The sequence below is a fragment of the Zootoca vivipara genome, chromosome Z1 (genome assembly GCF_965207765.1).
Source record: "Zootoca vivipara chromosome Z1, rZooViv2.hap1.1, whole genome shotgun sequence".
Lineage (NCBI taxonomy): Eukaryota > Metazoa > Chordata > Lepidosauria > Squamata > Lacertidae > Zootoca > Zootoca vivipara.
Window position 1 is genome coordinate 69,319,821 of NC_142583.1, and position 18,293 is coordinate 69,338,113.

The 18,293-nt window shown below is 46.6% G+C and overlaps 1 protein-coding gene across 8 annotated transcripts in view; it reads left to right on the top strand.

Moving 5' to 3' along the window:
• RNF24 (ring finger protein 24) overlaps nt 1-18,293 on the top strand; it is a 67,960-nt gene that overhangs the window by 9,883 nt on the left and 39,784 nt on the right. The window contains exon 1 of one of the 8 annotated variants that reach the window (XM_035103050.3): nt 182-10,060. The exons of 4 other annotated variants lie outside the window; for them this stretch is intronic. In XM_035103050.3, coding sequence (XP_034958941.1) covers nt 10,029-10,060 — 32 coding nt within the window. In that variant the 5' untranslated portion in view covers nt 182-10,028. 3 more of the 8 variants (XM_060278356.2, XM_088661147.1, XM_088661148.1) reach the window with 3 other exon arrangements.

Here is an 18,293-nt window from a genome sequence, read left to right on the forward strand (position 1 = left end):
CGTACAAAGCTGTATTTGCAACTTCCTCATGATCGGAGGAGTGTGAAGTGCAGGGATCAAAAGCAGCCTCATTGCCAGTCCTTTCGAATGGAAGTCCTTTTGCTGGAGGACTTTCCAGGTGTGCTTCCAGCTGCTCCTTGTCCTCAGCATCTGCGGATCCCATGTGAAAGGTACATATTGGAAGGGAAGTGGCGCATTGATTCACGCAGTCCATTGATCTGCTTCCCACTCTTGGCAAAGTATTGACAGCAGTAAATGGAACTCGTATCCGGTTGGAGGGTATATTAAAAGTAGGTACATGATAAAATTCACACAAATGAACCAGCTTGGCTTTATCTCTCTTCTTTGTTGACAAAAAGATTCTGCAGCAGGTGCTGTTGTTATAAAAGCCATACTGTCATATATAAAAGTTAACCCTTTCTCTTCAGCGACGCAGAGGAAGGAGAGCGCACTTTATAGAAAATCAGCTGCTTGGCAGAATGTGCACAGAAATCTTGAAAGAGAAGTTGGAAGGCAATGTTGGCCTAAACCTCAGGGGAGAGGGTTTAGAAATGTTATTTTATTGAGTTTTGAACAATCTAAACGGTACAATAAAGAGTAACAATGGTAGCAAAGCAATTGCAGCTCTCTTGCAATTTGTTCCATAAACTAAGATGTACATTGCGAAGACAGAAACAAGGAGTGGAAACGAAGATGGTCTCAGATTAGTTCATCAAATCTCCCTGCATGTAAAAGCTGAAGGTTTGCTAGCTACAGATGAAGCACTGATAAATAGAAACCATGCAGTTAAAAACATATCAGGTTTAGCCTGGCCGTTGGCTAATCTGAAAGGTTCATTTTTCTAGTTACATAATGCCTTAAGGCAGTGGTTCTCAAACTTTTCAGTCTTGGCCTTTAGCCCTTGCCCACACTATCAGAATCAAAATGTGCTTGCACCACATCAAAGTTTTTGTTGATAAGAAATATGTCAGAAAACCAAAAGAAGCAACTTCTAGCCGTGCTTGGTTTCTAACATGGAACACAACTGCTTTGTGATATGATCATGGGGCAGCCCGGAAGGCAACCCTGTTTAGGGAAGTTTTTAATGACTTGACGTTTTAATGTATTTTTAATCTTTTGTTGGAAGCCACCCAGAGTGGTTGGGGAAACCCAGCCGGATGGGCGGGGGTATAAATAATAAATTATTATTATTATTAATTATTATGGTACAAAACAATGCAGCTAAAAAAAGAACATGACTTACTCCCAAAATATAATTATAAATGAGCCTCTTACATACGTACCTTAGGTATGTATAGAAAACACAGTGAGAGGTGTGAGCTTGCTTTTGCCAGGTAACCTCTGTATTGGGTCTAATTAGATCAATAATTAGGACCCAGGTGGCGCTGTGGGTTAAAGCCTAGGGCTTGCTGATCAGAAGGTCGGCGGTTCGAATCCCTGTGACGGGGTGAGCTCCCGTTGCTTGGTCCCAGCTTCTGCCAACCTAGCAGTTCGAAAGCACGTCAAAATGCAAGTAGATAAATAGGAACCGCTACAGCAGGAAGGTAAACGGCATGTCCGTGCGCTGCTCTGGTTTGCCAGAAGCGGCTTTGTCATGCTGGCCACATGACCTGGAAGCTATACGCCGGCTCCCTCGGCCAATAATGTGAGATGAGCGCGCAACCCCAGAGTCGGTCACGACTGGACCTAATGGTCAGGGGTCCCTTTACCTTTACCTTTACCTAGATCAATATAGGTCAAATTAGACTTATGCTAGGTCTAATTTGAGACAAACAAAATCTGCTCATTTCTGATCTTTCATGTTTGTCGGAATTGAAAATCCCTGTTCCCAACAATATTGTCCTTGGTATCCTTTGATGCTCTTGCTCTCATTTTGAAAAGGTGCCTACCCATATAATGCAAATAAATAAATAAAAATATTTTGTTACTACACTGAAATGTCTAAATGTCTCTTTGATTGACCTTGAATCTTCCTGCCACGCTTGCCATCCTCTCCTGCCCCACCAGTGTGGCGTGCCACACCCTTGGAGAACCACTGGATTACAGCAAGGGGTAGAGATCCTATGGCCATACAAATGTTGTGGGACTGCAACTACCATCACCCCTGCCCAAGGCTGAGGGGAGTTGGTAATCCAACAACAACTAGAGCAGGGCCAAATTTGGTTATCCAGCTGTTTTTGGACTACAACTCCCACCATCCCTAGCTAGCAGGACCAGTGTTCAGGGATGATGGGAACTGTAGTCCAAAACAGCTGGAGACCCAAGTTTGGGAAATGCTGACCTAGAGAGTCACAGGTTCCCCACCCCTGTCTTATAAAGAATAGGCTCAAACTCTGGCCTCTTGTGACTCAGCTACGCATGCAGAGAGTCCCGGGTTCAAATCCCAGCATCTCCAGGCAGGGCTGGGAGAGATCCTGCTCCGAGCTATACAGACCATTGTTCTGGCTTTGTATAAGGCGGATTCCTAGGCTCCCAGCGCTGCTACCGGTATGTCGGCTTGAGCTTCTGTGATGTCATGGAATGTTCACCAATATCCCAGATGAAAGGGAACAGCGCCAGCCACAGAAATCTTAAAAGCAGACACAAATGAAATGGGCAAGACCTAGAGATGGAAGATGGGCCGGTGGCTGTAAAGTGAGGACAGTGGCAGAGGTGCTGGTGGTCGGGGAATCAAGTAGGAAGAGGATCGAGTAGATGCTAAGGGACCCGGGGGGGGGGGATTTCGCTGAAACAGGGCCTGGGAACAAGAAGGCATCTCTGCGATGTGAAGAGCAACAAAGATGCTTCTGGGTGGGAGGCAGAGATCTTTTGGACTGGAGAGCCCCAGGTTTAAAGAAGCACAGCAAATTACGTTTCACATACAGTGGTGCCTCACTATACGAATTTAATTCGTTCCACGGGTCTTTTCTTATAACGAAAAATTCGTCTAGCGAATCCCATAGGAATGCATTGAATTTTTTTTGAATTTTTTTTGCCCATAGCAACGCATTAATTGAATTTCAATGCATTCCTATGGGAAACCGCGATTCGCTAGACGAATTTTTCGTAAAACCTTTCGTTAAGCGGAAATTTCGTTAAGCAGGGCATTCGTTAAGCGAGGCACCACTGTATTAATATAATGTCCGTGAAATCTTATGCCACAAGAAACTGGTTAGTGTTTAAGATGCAACAAGGCTCTCTTGTTTATATTAATAACAGTTCTTCGAAGTGCTAGGCCAGGCCTTTGGCTGTGGGTCGCTGGTTATCTAACATGTGGGAGTTCATCTCGGGACAAGGAATCCAACAGAATGGATCTCTGCGCCTGGCCAGAATCAGCTGAAATAAATCCAAGGAAAGCCCCCTAAGCTCCCTCAAACAGCGTTCAAGAGTCAGACTTGCACCAGTGCTCTCCGGGGGCTGAGATAGGTGCCGTGGGTGGGGGTTATGGCAGACAACTTCACTCAAAAGAGTTTGCAAAACTGTGTCTGAGTGAGTGAAATCTTGATGGATCCAATCTGGGAACCTGCCCCTCTAACCAGCTACGGTCCCTTTGGTTGCAAAGGCGATGAGGGTGGGTATCTTGGTTTCCAATACCGTGAGCAAATCCACCTCTAATTATCCCTGCGAGTAAACATAAAATATAAACGAAGCAGGTGTGGTTGCTGCTTGGAACACACAGCTGGGATCTGGGATAGATGACCGGTCTGTTTTTTGCCAGGTAAGTCATGGACGCAAATGGCCCAACTGCTGTGAAATTGCCCGGCCTCTCTCTGCTAACAACAGAAGCATCTCGGAGGGACCTCACCTTGTAGTTGGCGGCTTGGCGCACACCTTGGACACAATGCATGTTCAGACCTTGAGATCTTGGGTAAAAATCCCACTTTCTGAAACTTTGGGGTGCCCTTACCTGAGTAGATGGGACTGGTTTGATGGGCCAAAGTCTAAGCCATTTCCCAGAATGTCTAATCCTCTTTTAAAGCCATCTTGGTTGGTGAGCCTGGCTGCCTTCCGCAGGAGCAAGTCCCATAGTTTGGCTGTATGAATAAGTCATTTCTTTTCTTTGTACTAGATCTTAATGGGATCTCCACCAGTTCTAGTGTTATGAGAGGGGGGGGGAGTTTTTGGAGAGCCTCTGCACACTTTTGGGAGGAAGTGTTTTGGAGGAAGTCTTTTGCCTCTCCTGAATCTTCAGCTTCATTGGACGTCCATGAGTTCCAGTTTTATGGAAGAAGGGGAAGACCCTATTCTCTAGCTGCCTTCTCCACATAACTAGTGCACTGAATTCTATTTTCTGCTCTTATGTACATAATAAGTTATGCGGGTGATAAAGACCGCATTATCTGTTGGCGAAGGTTTTAGAAACTGCCGCGCATTTCATTGAGGCCTAGTGTGTCAACAAACCCTTCTCCGGTTCCAAGATTTCGCAGCTTGCTCTCCGACATAAGTAAATTCTGTTTTATCTTGCCTCCCATTCTTTCTACTCGATGCCATGATAATAATAATAATAATAATAATAATAATAATAATAATAATAATAATAAAAACCATTCATTGTTCTATTTATGGCTGAGCCGTGCCTGTGCTTATTGGCCAGCCTCCAAAGGAGTTTCTTCCAGGTGTGCCCAGTCGAATTCTTGGCTCTAAATTTCCCCCTTTCTGAAGCGGTAGACGCCCAACCCTTATCACAAACCGCTTATGGGACTCCCTCAAATTTCAAATGTCACTTGCCATCTGGCACGGGCACCTCCTTTTCAAAGAACTGCAATCCCGGCCTCCCTTGGATGTGGTTCATCAGATCTAGTTCATGGTACAGTCGTACCTTGGGTCCTCAACGCCCTGAACTCTGATGTTTTGGCTCCCGCACACCGCAAACCCGGAAGTGATTGTTCTGGTTTGCAAACCTTCTTTTGGAACCCGAATGTCCAATGGGGCTTCCTGCTGCAATTTGGCTTTCGAACGTTTTGGAAATCGAACAGACTTTTGGAACAGATTCCGTTCGACTTCCAAGGTACGACTGTATAGAGAAGCTCCCTTAGCTTCAGCCTTGTGGCCAACCTGGTGCTTTCTTGATGTTTGGGACTGCAACTCTCATTAGCCATGGCAGGCACAGTTTTGTTGGCTTGGGCTGGTGAGAATTGGAGTCCCAAAATACCTGGAGGGCAGCAGGTCGCATGAGGCTGATCTACTGTTATGGACTGGCTGGATGCAGAAGAATGGTGGTGGTGGGGACCCCCCCCCCAACAGAAAAAGGCTCAGAGCCCAGGGATTGGTGGTGGGATGACGATGAGTGGTCAGAGGGAGAAGAGGGAGCAGACTGGGAAGAGAAGGTGTCAGAAGAGGCAACAGGGTTTAGTGAGCAGGCAGAGGCTGTGCCAGACAGCAGTCCAGAAATAGCGACAGAAGCAGAGGCTGGAGAGGAGGCAGGGAGTCAAGAGGCAGAGATGAGTCAGGCTGCTGAAGATGAAGCCAGGGACTCTCCTCCTGCTGCTGCGACCAGCTTCCCTCCCCCTGGTGTCCCAGGACACAGAGAGGAATGAAGAGGGCAGAGCAAAGAGAGACAAGACATCATCTTCTGAGCAGATGAGAGGAGGCTTTAGCCTAGTTGCCACTGAGGTGGCCAGCCTGTGCTTGGGCTGTACCCACTCAGGCTGCAGTTAGGAGCTTGCATGTTGGACTTCTCTGCCATATAAGCAAAAACATTGCATGCAGAAAAGTAGCACATCATGGAGAAAGAGCCCTGACAGGCACTCTTTCTATGTGCATGGAATGTGTATGAAGATGCAACCAACTGTGTGAGCCTATACTGCGCTTTTGAATAGTACTACATAGAAGGAGGTTAACAAACCTGAGGGAGAAGGAAATATGGGGAAGGGAACTGGCAGAGGCGAGGAAATCTTGCATCAGTTCGGAAACAGGCAACGTAATCTTTGTCTGCTTGCCTCTAGTCATGTATCTTAATGCTTAAATGTGGAGTTGGAAACTGGGTCAGTCGTGTCTAATGGTCATTACGGCCTCTAAAATATCCGGCACAGCAGCTTCCTTTGTTAAAAATAGGATGGACTGTGGCTTAGCGGAATGTACATGTAGAATGTGCATTCCACGTTCTGCAGGTGACATGTCCTGGGTTCAATTCCTGGCATCTCCTGCTACCTGATCCTTCTGGCAGGCGATGCCAAACACCTGTGTCCCAAGGCTGTGGGGATCGGCTGACAGTCAGACTAGGCCAGTATCCTCTAGGTCAGTGGTTCCCAACTAAGTACTGCAGACCACCCATTTTTCAAAAGCCAAGCCATGGGGCCCCTACTTTGGAAAATGTTGATATCTATGGTAGAGGACCCCCTGGGTGGGTTATGTCCACCAATTGGGACCACTGCTCTAGATGTTGTCGACTAGCTCCCATCACCCCCGGCCACTGGTCACGCTGCCTGAGGCTGACGGAAATTATAGTTCATTAGCATCTTGGAGGGAGGGTGCCATTTTTGTTACTCCTGGCATAGGTTGCATTGGGTTGGAATGATGGGACAATGGCTTGGCTTGTCAGCTTCCTGTGGTCCTAAGGCATTTTGGTGTTACCTAAACAGCCTCTAAAGGAGCGTCTCCAACCCCATTGTTCAGCCCAGACACCGAGGTCCTCCTCTGAGCGCCTTCTGGCGGTTTCCTCACTGCAAGAAGTGAAGTTACAGGGAACCAGGGGAGGGCCTTCTCGGTAGTGGCACCCGCCCTGTGGAATACCCCCCCCCCATCAGATTTCAAGGAAATGAATAACTATCTGACTTTTAGAGGACAACTGCAGGCAGCCCTGTATAGAGAAGGTTTTAATGTTTGATGTTTTATTATGTTTTTGTATATGCTGGAAGCTGCCCAGAGTGGCTGGGGCAACCCAGTCAGATGGACAAAGTATTATTATTATTATTATTATTATTATTATTATTATTATTAATTTTGCCCCCCCCCAGTTTTGTAGAAGAGTTGTGGTTGGGCTCTGCTTAAGTTTCCCCCAGGCTGGCCCGTGCAGAGCTTGTCTGAGGCCAGAGATGGGAGTGTTGTTGCAATAAAATTGTAAACTCAAACAGAAAAGCAGCCGTTCGGGTTACATAAGAGGGCAAGGGAGCTCGGTTAAACCAGTTTATTTTGCAACATCTCCACTGCAATATCCTTTACATAGCTGTTTATACACGAGAAGCTCAAAAGTTAGCAATCAACCGTACCTGGTGACCTGCTCCGACAGACTCACAGTCCTTGAGACATGCCACATCAGCAGCAGCCCCTAATCTGGATTAATTTCATTTATTATCTATCATCATCATCTTTTATTATTATTAATTAGCTTTTCGTTCACACAAATCGCAGAGCAGCTCACAAACTACAATCACATAATAGAGCATCACAAATGCAACATAAATCACGTGGAATAATAAACAAGCCATCAGTAGCTCAGTTGGTTAGAGCGTGGGGCTGATAATGCCAAGGTTGCAGGTTCAATTCCTGTATGGGGCAGTCGCATATTCCTGCATTGCAGATTTTCAGGGTTCCTTCCAACTCTACAATTCTGATTCAGAAAACAAAACCACTATTTACAAAACTACTATAATCACAAGCTGAAGAGCACAGTTGCAGCGGAAGCTCATATTGCTAGATTCACAAAGTACTGCATCATTCATAATATGCAAAGCAATATTAGCAATGTTAGGAAGCCAGCAACCAAAAATAAACCAAGCATTGCCGAAATCGTACACTCAGTCTTCCCACTCCCATGACTCATAATCTTACACCAGTTCATTAAAAGACACATGCGTCTAAACGCTCGTGGCAGCAGCTCCATTCTGAAGGTTTCTCAGGCTGGAGGGCGGGTGGGAAAAGCCATTGCCTGGTCTGACACTACACACTAATATGCAGTAACATGGCTGCAGATTTTTTACCATCAAAGCCTTGTAGTGCATACAGACACTTAGACAGGCAGGGCGTTCTGCCCATCAGGTGGGAGGCAGGGGGCAATCTTGGCACAACATCATAAGTCTAGCAGGCCCCTGGCGGGGACCCCCAGCCAACTTAGCTCTCCAAAGTCTGGGGCAAGTGTACCTGAAGGAGCGTCTCCACCTCCATCATTCTGCCCGGACACTGAGGTCCAGTGCCAAGGGCCTTCTGGCGGTTCCCTCGTTGCGAGAAGCCAAGTTACAGGGAACCAGGCAGAGGGCCTTCTCGGTAGTGGCACCCACCCTGTGGAATGCCCTCCCATCAGATGTCAAAGAGAAAAACAGCTACCAGACTTTTAGGAGATATCTTAAGTGAGCCCTGTTTAGGGAAGCTTTTAATGTTTAATAGATTATTGTATTTTAATGTTTCTGTTGTAAGCCGCCCAGAGTGGCTGGGGAAGCCCAGCCAGATGGGTGGGGTATAAATAATAAATTATTATTATTATTATTATTATTACTGCCCCCACAGGCATCTGTTTGGTCACCGTAAGAGCAGGATGCTGGACTTGAAGCTGCAGACGTTATTTCTCCCATAAAAATGACAAAACGAGAACAGCAAGGATTGGGTGGCAAACCCAGTCCTCGCTTATCCATTTGCTACCTACCCTGGGCAGGTTACGGAGATGAGGAGTAAGCAATTGCCAATATTTTCATTGCTTGCAAGCGACCTTTGTTCGGATGGTGGTATTTGTTTTATTTATAAGTGATTGTTCCGGTTTGCAAACGTTCTTTTGGAACCCGAACGTCCAACGAGGCTTTCGTGGCTTCTGATTCCTGCAGCCAATCAGAAGCCGCAATTTGGTTTTCGAACGTTTTGGAAGTCAAACGGACTTCCGGAACAGATTCCGTTCGACTTCCACGGTACAACTGTACTGCAGTTTCATTTTAAAAAATCAAATCATTTTACAACAGCTATAATTGCACAAATGCACACACACACACACCAATTTAATATTGCAGATCACCAGCTAACTGAAATTTTTATTGATTGCATAAGCCTAAAAGGTTTTCAGAAAATGTGCACAGGTTAATAATAGAATGTCCTGCTGTATATTATGCCCCTAAATCCCAGTTTCTGGAAACTGCAGGAGGGGAGAGTGCTGGTTGGCCACTGCAGGATGTTGGAGCAGGTGGACCGCTTGCCTGATCCAGCAAGTCTCTCTTCCTATATTTTAGAGGGCGCTTTGCTGAAATCTCTGTTGGGGGATCATTGCACTGGGCAAGAGTGCTTCATGTCACTGTCAAATGAGCCTCACCAGCTTGGGGAGCACAGACAACCAGCGGCGATCCTACAGGAGGTCTTGGGGATTAAGCTAGGATAGAAAAAGTAAAGGTAAAGGACCCCTGGCAGTTAAGTCCAGTCCAAGACGACTCGGGGGTTGTGGCGCTCATCCTCTTTACAGGCCAAGGGAGCCGGCGTTTGTCCGCACAGGCAGTTTTTCCAGGTCATGTGGCCACCATGACTAAGCCGCTTCTGGTGCAACAGAACACCGAAACCAGTGAACGGAAATGCCGTTTAGCTTCCCGCTGGAGCGGTAACTATTTATCTACTTGCACTTTTGGCTGTGCTTTTGAACTGCTAGGTTGGCAGAAGCTGGGACAGAGAGATGGGAGCTCACCCCGTCGTGGGGATTCAAACCGCCGACCTTCTGATCGGCAAGCCCAAGAGACTCAGTGGTTTAGACCACAGCGCCACCCGCATCCCTATAGAAAGGTTAGGTGGTCCCTAAGGCAGCTGGACCTAAGGGCCTCGAGCCTGGCTCTGTACCCAACTTGGTATATATTTCCTGATTGATCAGAGGCTGATGGAAGACACACTGAATCCTGTGTCTGTTTAGACAGCGATGACCCTGGTTTGAAGCAGATGTGCTTGTCAGTCAACAGCCCCTTCTTGCTCCGTCAGGGCTCTTGCACTCTGTATTAATTTCCAGCCTCGTTGCAGCTGCCCGTCCTTTTGCGGCCAGTGGGATTCGGGGTTAGTGGCGCTCTCGTTCTTTCGACGCTTCTGTTGTTTTGCGCTTTGTCTTTGAGCCATCGTTCTGTTTTTATTTATTTTATTTTCGAAACGCTGTCTCAATGTCCTCCTCCATTAAGATGTCCAGCTTGCTGTAAGTCAGATCTCTAACCAAAGGCAGGGAGGGCCAACGGAAGACATTGAAGGAATTGTGTTTGGGGGTCAAGAGGGTGAGGGAGGCCGACCCGGGGGTCCACCAGTTCCTAATTCTGATAAAACCAAAGCTTGGTTGGGTGTCTGGATTTGAAGCGGTCGACTTTAAAAACGCAGGCTCTGCCAGGTTTATTATAACTGCAAACATGTTTGGTTTTTTCGTACAAAAAGGGGGGGTGCGTGTTTATGGGTCAGGTTTAACTTGGCGGTGTTACTGACTTTCTTACAGAGGTGAATGCTTGAAATGTTGTTCTCTTTATAACTGCATTTCCACTTGTACCTATTCATTTAGAAAGCGCAGTGCCTGCCTTCTTATATAGATATATAGATAAAATATATGTTTCAGGTGCTTTTTTGTACCATATCCAGTGCTAGCCTTTTCCTGCTACTGTACTTGAATTTAATTTGGCTGACTCAGTATTGCGTATCTTGAGATCGGGATCGCCAGTCATCACTGGTGTGAGCCGAAATATTTAAAAAATTGGACTAGGTGTGGGTAAAAAAAAAAAGCAGGTTTAAAATGAAATCTGGATTTATTTAGCTAAGTCACACTAAGAACTGAGCTCTTGAAATCAGTGACTTAAAGGATCTACTCAGAGTATGAGTTATTTGGATACAGCCAAATATGCAAACACATTAAAAGTCTACACTTATGCCTTCTTAAGGTATATAAAACAAATTGAATTTAAACTCTTAGAGATTTTTTTAAAAGGAAGAGAAAACTAGTCTGCTAACCCTCTTAATGGAGTGCTTTCCATTTTATAGGTATTTCTGAATTCTAGGTTGATTTCCCCCCATTTATCTCCAGGAGGGTTCTGTTGCCAAATCTGCAACAAGAGATGTGTTGAGCTGGCTCGATCTGCACATCATGAAGCCCTAGGTTGCGTAACAGAAAGCTGGTGTATCTGTTTTCATCTGACACTATCCTCTTGCAAGTGGAGGGTAGTGAGGTTATAAAAATTGCAGGGTTTTCGTGTTTGCTGGATCTGGCAATGGTTTTTTGGCGAACCCTTGCAAAAGACTGCCCTCCGCCCCTGTTGATGATGTAATTTTGGCCGGGGTATCCCTGACTATCAATGGGAGAGCTTAATTCTCCTTTTCACGAGAACCTCCCTGCTGCACACTTCCATAAATAATATGCAAATCAAAGTGAAACAATCTTCTGAAATATCACGCTTCTCTGAATTTTGCAAAAATAATAATAATTTATTCAGCTGGCAAACGTGTGTATAAGGAGGAAGCCTACATATAAATTAGTAAAACAAAAACAAAACAACGCATGGAATTCATTATGCCAGGAGAGATTGCTTGGGGAAAATGTGTGTCGTAGGCAAAATTGCATACAAAAGCATATAAATTTGAGGAAAAGCACACCAAACTCCAGACTTTTTAAAGAATAAAATACAAATCTTAAAGAAATGGCAGGAATGTGGTGACTGAGTATGATAGCAAAGGGGAAGAAACTGAAACAGAGATTTATCCACCCACCCCTATCCCCGACCTATAGACTGTGGCCTTGGCTTGCGAGTGTTCAGGTTTTGAGCTAACTGTTTACTTTAGCTCTGGAGCCTGTGTTCTTGCGTTGGTGTGTCACCTGGCCAACTGGGACTATTGCTCCCATGGCACCTGGTTTGCGTGGGTGCTTTTCGGCTCGTGAAAGGCAGCTTCTGAAATCACCACATCCACCTACAGTTGGAAGTTCGACAGTGTGCAAGTCTGTAAGTGTTGGAGAAGCGAAACCGATTGTTCTAGCTGGGATTCTTGCGTATAAAAGTTTTGACTTGTCGATTGCACGTGGCTCAGGCTGGTTATGTAATTCGGTAAGATGCAACGAGAAAGTAAGTGGATGCCATTGTGTTGCAATGGCGTCTTTGTTTATGTTTGATTTGGTCACACATCTCATTATTATTACTGTGTTTCTTTCCATGGGGTGGGTGCCGAGTTTGGCAGAACTACTGTGTGCAAATGGAATTTAGCTGGTGCTTGTCTTAGGGGAAAAAGCCAACAGTGAATACTGTTTTGCAACAGCATAATCTGGGTGCATTTTGGACACTCACGCTTCTGTGTCAAGGGGTTCCCCTTTCTGCTTCACCCTTCTTACTTATTTGGTGCCATCAGATGCCAAGGAAATAAATGACTATCTGACTTTTACCCAGCCAGATGGGTGGGGTATAAATAATTTTTAAAATATTATTAAATTATTATTACGAACACTAGACCAAGATTGAGGTGCCTGAATTTCCTGTCCCACAGAGCTTGCAGTCTAAATGTTTGATGCTGGACTGGTTAGAAACTCAGATATATAAGCTAGGTGCCAAGTGGTTCCTTAAACCAAGGTTGCAGCCGCCCAAACGGAATGTAGAGTTGCGATTTTTGGGCAAGACGGATCTCAAGCCTTCTTTTTCAAATGATGGACTTACTGTGATTGATTCTCAGTTAAACATCTGGCTACTTCAGATGACAACCTTGAGCCGGGTTAAGAGCTTTGAGGACTTGAAGAAAAGTCACTTGAACCAGGGACAGTCTACATATATATTGGCCCGTTCCGACCTCTTTTTCTTAATGGTGACACAGATCATTCATAACATAAGAATATTCATCACAACTGTGAGCAGGGCAGTGGGGCAATTGTCGTAGATGAGCTACAACAATTAACTATACCATTGTTGTCTCCTCCTGCTCAGGCTGCACAGAAAAAGCAATTTGGCTCCAGAAATTCATTCTGATTGTGCAGATAAAATATAACGGATAGAATTTTACAGGATGGGGTGTTAGTGTGTGAAAACAGTCTCGATCCCAGGATCCCCAGATCGTGGAGATGTCAGGCACCCTCCTGGCACCCACCCATCTTCTTCACTTTGTCGAAAGTGATCGAAAGCCAGGTGTAGCTTGGTGCCCGGCTAATTTCAAACACTGGAAGTGTGGGTTGGTAAGGGACATACAACTATTGCTGACTTTATTGTAGCACTTTTCAAAAAAATGCATGGTTTTTTTTCCCACCCAGTCATCCAGAGCCACACTAAACTCTCCTGATTTTTGAAGCCAAAACTGTTTTTGGCTGAGGTCCTTCTGAGCTGGAACTGAATGAATACTTCTATATTGAATCTTTGTGGTTGGCCTAGAACCTCCTATCGAGACTTGCAAACTTGGGGATGAATTCAAGTGAAGATTGGAGCAAAACTCTGTAAAGCGATTCAAGTGCAGTGGTAGTTAAATTGCACGGCAGAACTTGGTGCTTTGATGATGGCAGCTCCTCGGAGCCGCAGTGTTGCACCTGCAAAGCACGGTTGCAATTTGTTTGTTTCGGTACTCCTGCTCCACTCATGTGTAACGGTACTGAGAGAGAAATCTGGACGCATGCAGACAAGGCTCTTTCAAGGCTCTTTTTGGAATTAACTGCTGAGAGAGATAACTTGGAAGTGGGAAAGTGCTTGCTATGAGCTGTTTTCCGTGAACGCCCTAAGTCTTTTATCTATCCTCTTGTGCTTTATGTCTTGATGGCTTATAAAGCAGCTGTTCCCAAAACATCTGATAGCTGAAGCACAATCCTCTGCCACCACTGGCTGGATGAAAACATCACTCCTTGCAGCCAAAAGTTGTTTTATTTTTAAAGTGTGTAACTCTTGGCCTGCCCTTGGATGAGAGCATCCTCTGTCTTAGGAAAGAAGTATGCAGCTGCCCAGTCTTAGTCTCCGATGAATGGCAGCGGCTGTCCAAAGCCTCAGGCAGAGAACTCTTTCCAACATCGGCCACCAGGTCTCTTTTAACTGGGGGTGTCGGGGAACGAACCTGGAGCTCTCAGCATGCCACATCCATGCTGTTCCACAGAACTGCGGTGCCTCCAGATTTCCGCACGAATCACTGATGTGGATATCCCTGCTGCTTAGAACAAGGCAAACCCAGGGCAGGAACTCATGCAGAGATGCACCAGCCAGTCTCTTCTGTGTGCATTCAATTCAGTGTGTGTGTCCCTGGTACCTGTAGAAGGCATTAAGGCGAGTTGAAGATCAAGCTAGGGAGCGGGAGACTGGAGCTGTGGAAGAAATTCCCCATGCAGTGGGCAGAGTTTGTAAAAACCCTAGGCTAGCCGCATCATTAAAAGTCCCTTCTCAGAATGAAGGGTGCTCGGGGAAGACAGCCCAGCAGAGCTTCCCAGGGTGTTTGTATTGCTGCCACCTTTGAATGATTTCTGAATTCCCTGGATCTGATGGCACGACGGCTACCTGGGACCTCCACCGTCAGAAAGAATGCCAGGCACTGGAGAACACCTGTGGCAGAGAGCTGTTTCCTTCATGCCTTGCTCGGGGGCTTCCCAACAGCATCTCTTTGCCCACGGTGCGAAGCAGGATACTTTGTTTACGGGGTACTTGGGTCTGATGCAGCAGGGCCCTTCTTAAGCCCTGCTGAGCTTGCGGATCTGCGAGTGAAGCAAAATCCCGTTTTCGTTGGGGCTGAAAACCCTGAATCATTTAATTGCGACTCTCTCCTGCCTCTTCTCCCATACCACTCGAGACAGCATGCATGGAAGATCTTGGGTGGCCTCCCACCCAGGCACTGACCAAGATCCCAGACCTGGGTGCCTTCGGGCTGTAGACTTGCAACCGGATCGTCAAGGAATGCCGAGTCCCTGCTGTATTGCCAGGCGCCAAGGACGTTCTGCTGGCATGTTTTCTCCTAAGAACTCTCCTCTGTGACGCTGGTGAGGTTCTCAAGCTACCCCATACTATGGCAGGAATTCACCTTGGGCGCATGCTTGCGCATCTCCTCTTCTTCCCCTGCCTTCCTCATTTATTTAAACCAGGCAGCTGCATGAGGGTCCCAGAAGCTATATTCCAGTGTGTGTTTGTTGCATGCCAGTAATTTCAAAACAGTGCAGTAGGTCATTCACTGCCCTAACTGCTGCTTGGGTCTTGGGTCGCATCTGATTTCCTCAAAATAAGCAGTCGCAGCGTCTGTGCGTTGCCTGAGGTCTACACACACATTTCACAATGATCTTTTGTCCACAACATCTCCTGTTCCATATACAGTGGTACCTTGGTTGTCGAACGGCTTGGCTTCCAAACAAATTGGCTCCTGAACGCCGCAAACCTGGAAGTGAGTGTTCTGGTTTGTGAACATTTTTCGGAAGCCGAACATCTCACGTGGCTTCTGCGGCTTCCAATTGAGTGCAAGAAGCTCCTGCAGCCAATTAGAAGCCGCATCTTGGTTTTCGAATGGTTCCAGGAGTCGAACGGACTCCCGGAATGGATTAAGTTTGAGAACCAAGGTACCAGTGTATAAACATCCAGACAGAGATTATTGCAGCCTCCCACAGACTACTGCAGCCCCCCCCCCCAGGTGCAAAGTTAAGCGAGAAGCCTGTCTGAAATTTCCCTGCGAGTCAGTACATACAGCGCAGCAAGTTAGTATTAAGACCACTTCGTATGTTCCTGTTGTCTCCAGCCACCAGTAGGGACTGGTGGACACTGGAGTCCAACGTCCCCTGGAAGGAGCCCTGCAGGGTGACGACAGGATAATTCTTTAGCTGTGGATTGTTACACAGTAGGATCCTTTTGGCGCAGTTGATCATGGGAACATTTGTGTGTGGCAGGCTAGCAGGGTGTGTGTGTTGTTTTGCTTTTTGGCTGCAAAGTCCTCTTTTTTAAAAAAAATAAAATGCTGGCAGAAGAATGAAGGCCTCTAATTCCTTATAATGAGATCAAGGGCTTAATGGCTTAAAATGCTTAGAAAATTGCGGAGATTATCATAGTCCCCTCGCCCCCTCCCTTGTCAAATATGACAGTGCAGTAGTGCCCATGCAGAAAAAAAGCCCGCCGTGCAAATTCTGCTCGCTGGCGGTCAGCCGGTTCCCCCACCCTCAACCGGTGAGCGGAAAATAGCAAATTGTAATGGTACCTTCCACCTATTCAGTTGTACGCTGCGGAAGGATGCGAAGCCCTCCGGTGCCGTGAATGTGAATCCTGCCCAGGGTTTTGCTTTGGAAAGGGTTTGGAAGCCAGGCTGTGTGGTAAACCCTCCATTCTTCCTGGATGCAACATGGGCTGCAAGCTGCAAACTCTTCTCTTTTGCAACTTCACAGGAAGCAAGCATATGTTGTCACTGAATTGCGCAAATGGAGCACAGGCTCTTTAAGGGAAGGACAGAGAGTTGCAAGCCTTAAAGAAGGGGGGGCGCACTTTTGTTTGCTTGTAAAGTTTACATGTCGTATTGCTGCCACCTCCAGACACTCACGCAGGACCATAGAATCATAGAGTTGGAAGAGATCACAAGGGCCATCCAGTCCAACCCCTTGCCAAGCAGGAAACCTTCACTGCCCTCACTGGTTCTGATTTAAAAGAGAGGTAGAGCTTTTGCTGCTCCCATTTCATGCCTATCTGGGTTCTTGGAAACCAGGGGAAGAGGAGAGCTTGTCGTGCCAGGATGGAGAGACAGCTGTGCCTCTTCACCACCTTTGGCCTCCCCCATGCCCCTCTCCTGCTTTGGCTTCTGCCTCTGCTTTTGGAGTTATTAGCAAAAACATTATCTCCCCAATTTGGCTGAGCATCAGCCCTAAGGAGCAGAGCGGCTCATTCCCAGTGGTCTTCCTCCATGAAAATCAGTTGCCGAGACTGAAATTCCAGACACCTGCTCACAGCCATCCCCTCCTCGCCAGGGTTTTCCCCCAAGCAATCGGAGACCACGCCTGCATGCAGACAACCTCTCCTCTGCCCTTTTCATGTCTCTGCTGGGTCTGGGAGAGAAGTGGGGAAGGGAGTTAGTTGCAGCAGGATGGGGGGGCACCACTCCTCTGCATCCAACAAGTCCATTACATCCCATCTCACACACACACACACACCCAGCCAGCATGACAAGCAGTCACAGATTAAGGAAGTTGTAGCTCCAAACGATCTGGAGGGTGCCATGTTGAACCATCCCTGGCATAGCCAGTGCAGAAATAGTTGGGCCATTGGTCTTCTATGGAGTAAGACAACTTCCTGTGTTTACCACTGATCTCACCTGGCGCCCTTGAAATGTTTTGCGTTGTAATTCCCACCAGCCAGCAGGAGTTGTAGCCAGAAACATCTCCAGGATGGCAAAGGCTGCCCTGATGCCCAGAGCTGCCTAGGGCGTGAACGTGTAAAAGCAAAGATTATTGTGGAGATTGTGTCTACTCTCCTAAACTTCCCCATCAAAATGCAGAATCTTGCTGGCTAGTGAATGGGGGTGGGGTTTTTTCAAACCTGCCTGTCTTGTTTGATTTTTATTCTGAGTGTCATGATCTTGGCTCTGACTGTGCAGATAGGTGTTTCTCATTGGCAGAGGAAGCAAAAGCATTCCTGCTGCCCAGGATTTTCTAGGCATGTGGTGTGTGAGGTTTTCGAAATGATACGTAACAATGAAGGAGTCACGTTTTCAAACATGCAGTGTTCTCTTTTGTAGACAGGCTTGTGCAAAGTCATCTGTAGCCCTGCCAACAATAGCTACCATGACAGTATTTTTAGCAAGCTTGTTCCACGAGTTCGGTTTACAATGTCAAATACGTCAGTCTTGCTGGAGCTGAGATGCTTCTGTGATTCAAGGCAACTCTTTTATTTTATATACCGGTATATCTATAATAAAAGTAGCTTTTGTTGTTGTTTAGTCGTTTAGTCGTGTCCGACTCTTCGTGACCCCATGGACCAGAGCACGCCAGGCAGTCCTGTCTTCCACTGCCTCCCGCAGTTTGGTCAGACTCATGTTCGTAGCTTCAAGAACACTGTCTTGTTCTAAGCTTGTAGCTAAGCTTGTTCATAAAAGAAAACTGCCAAATCCATGGTTGGGCAACACCTGTCCAAGCAAAAAGTCACAGAACAGAATCACAGAATCATAGAATTGTGGAGTTGGGAAGGAACCCAAAGAAGAAGAGGAGGAGGAGGAGGAGTTTGGATTTGATATCCCACTTTATCACTACCCTAAGGAGTCTCAAAGCGGCTAACATTCTCCTTTCCCTTCCTCCTCCACAACAAACACTCTGTGAGGTGAGTGGGGCTGAGAGACTTCAGAGAAGTGTGACTAGCCCAAGGTCACCCAGCAGCTGCATGTGGAGGTGCGGGGAAGCGAACCCGGTCCACCAGATTACGAGTCTACTGCTTTTAACCACTACACCACACTGGCTCTAGTCCAACCCCCTGCAATGCAGGAATCTCAACTATAAC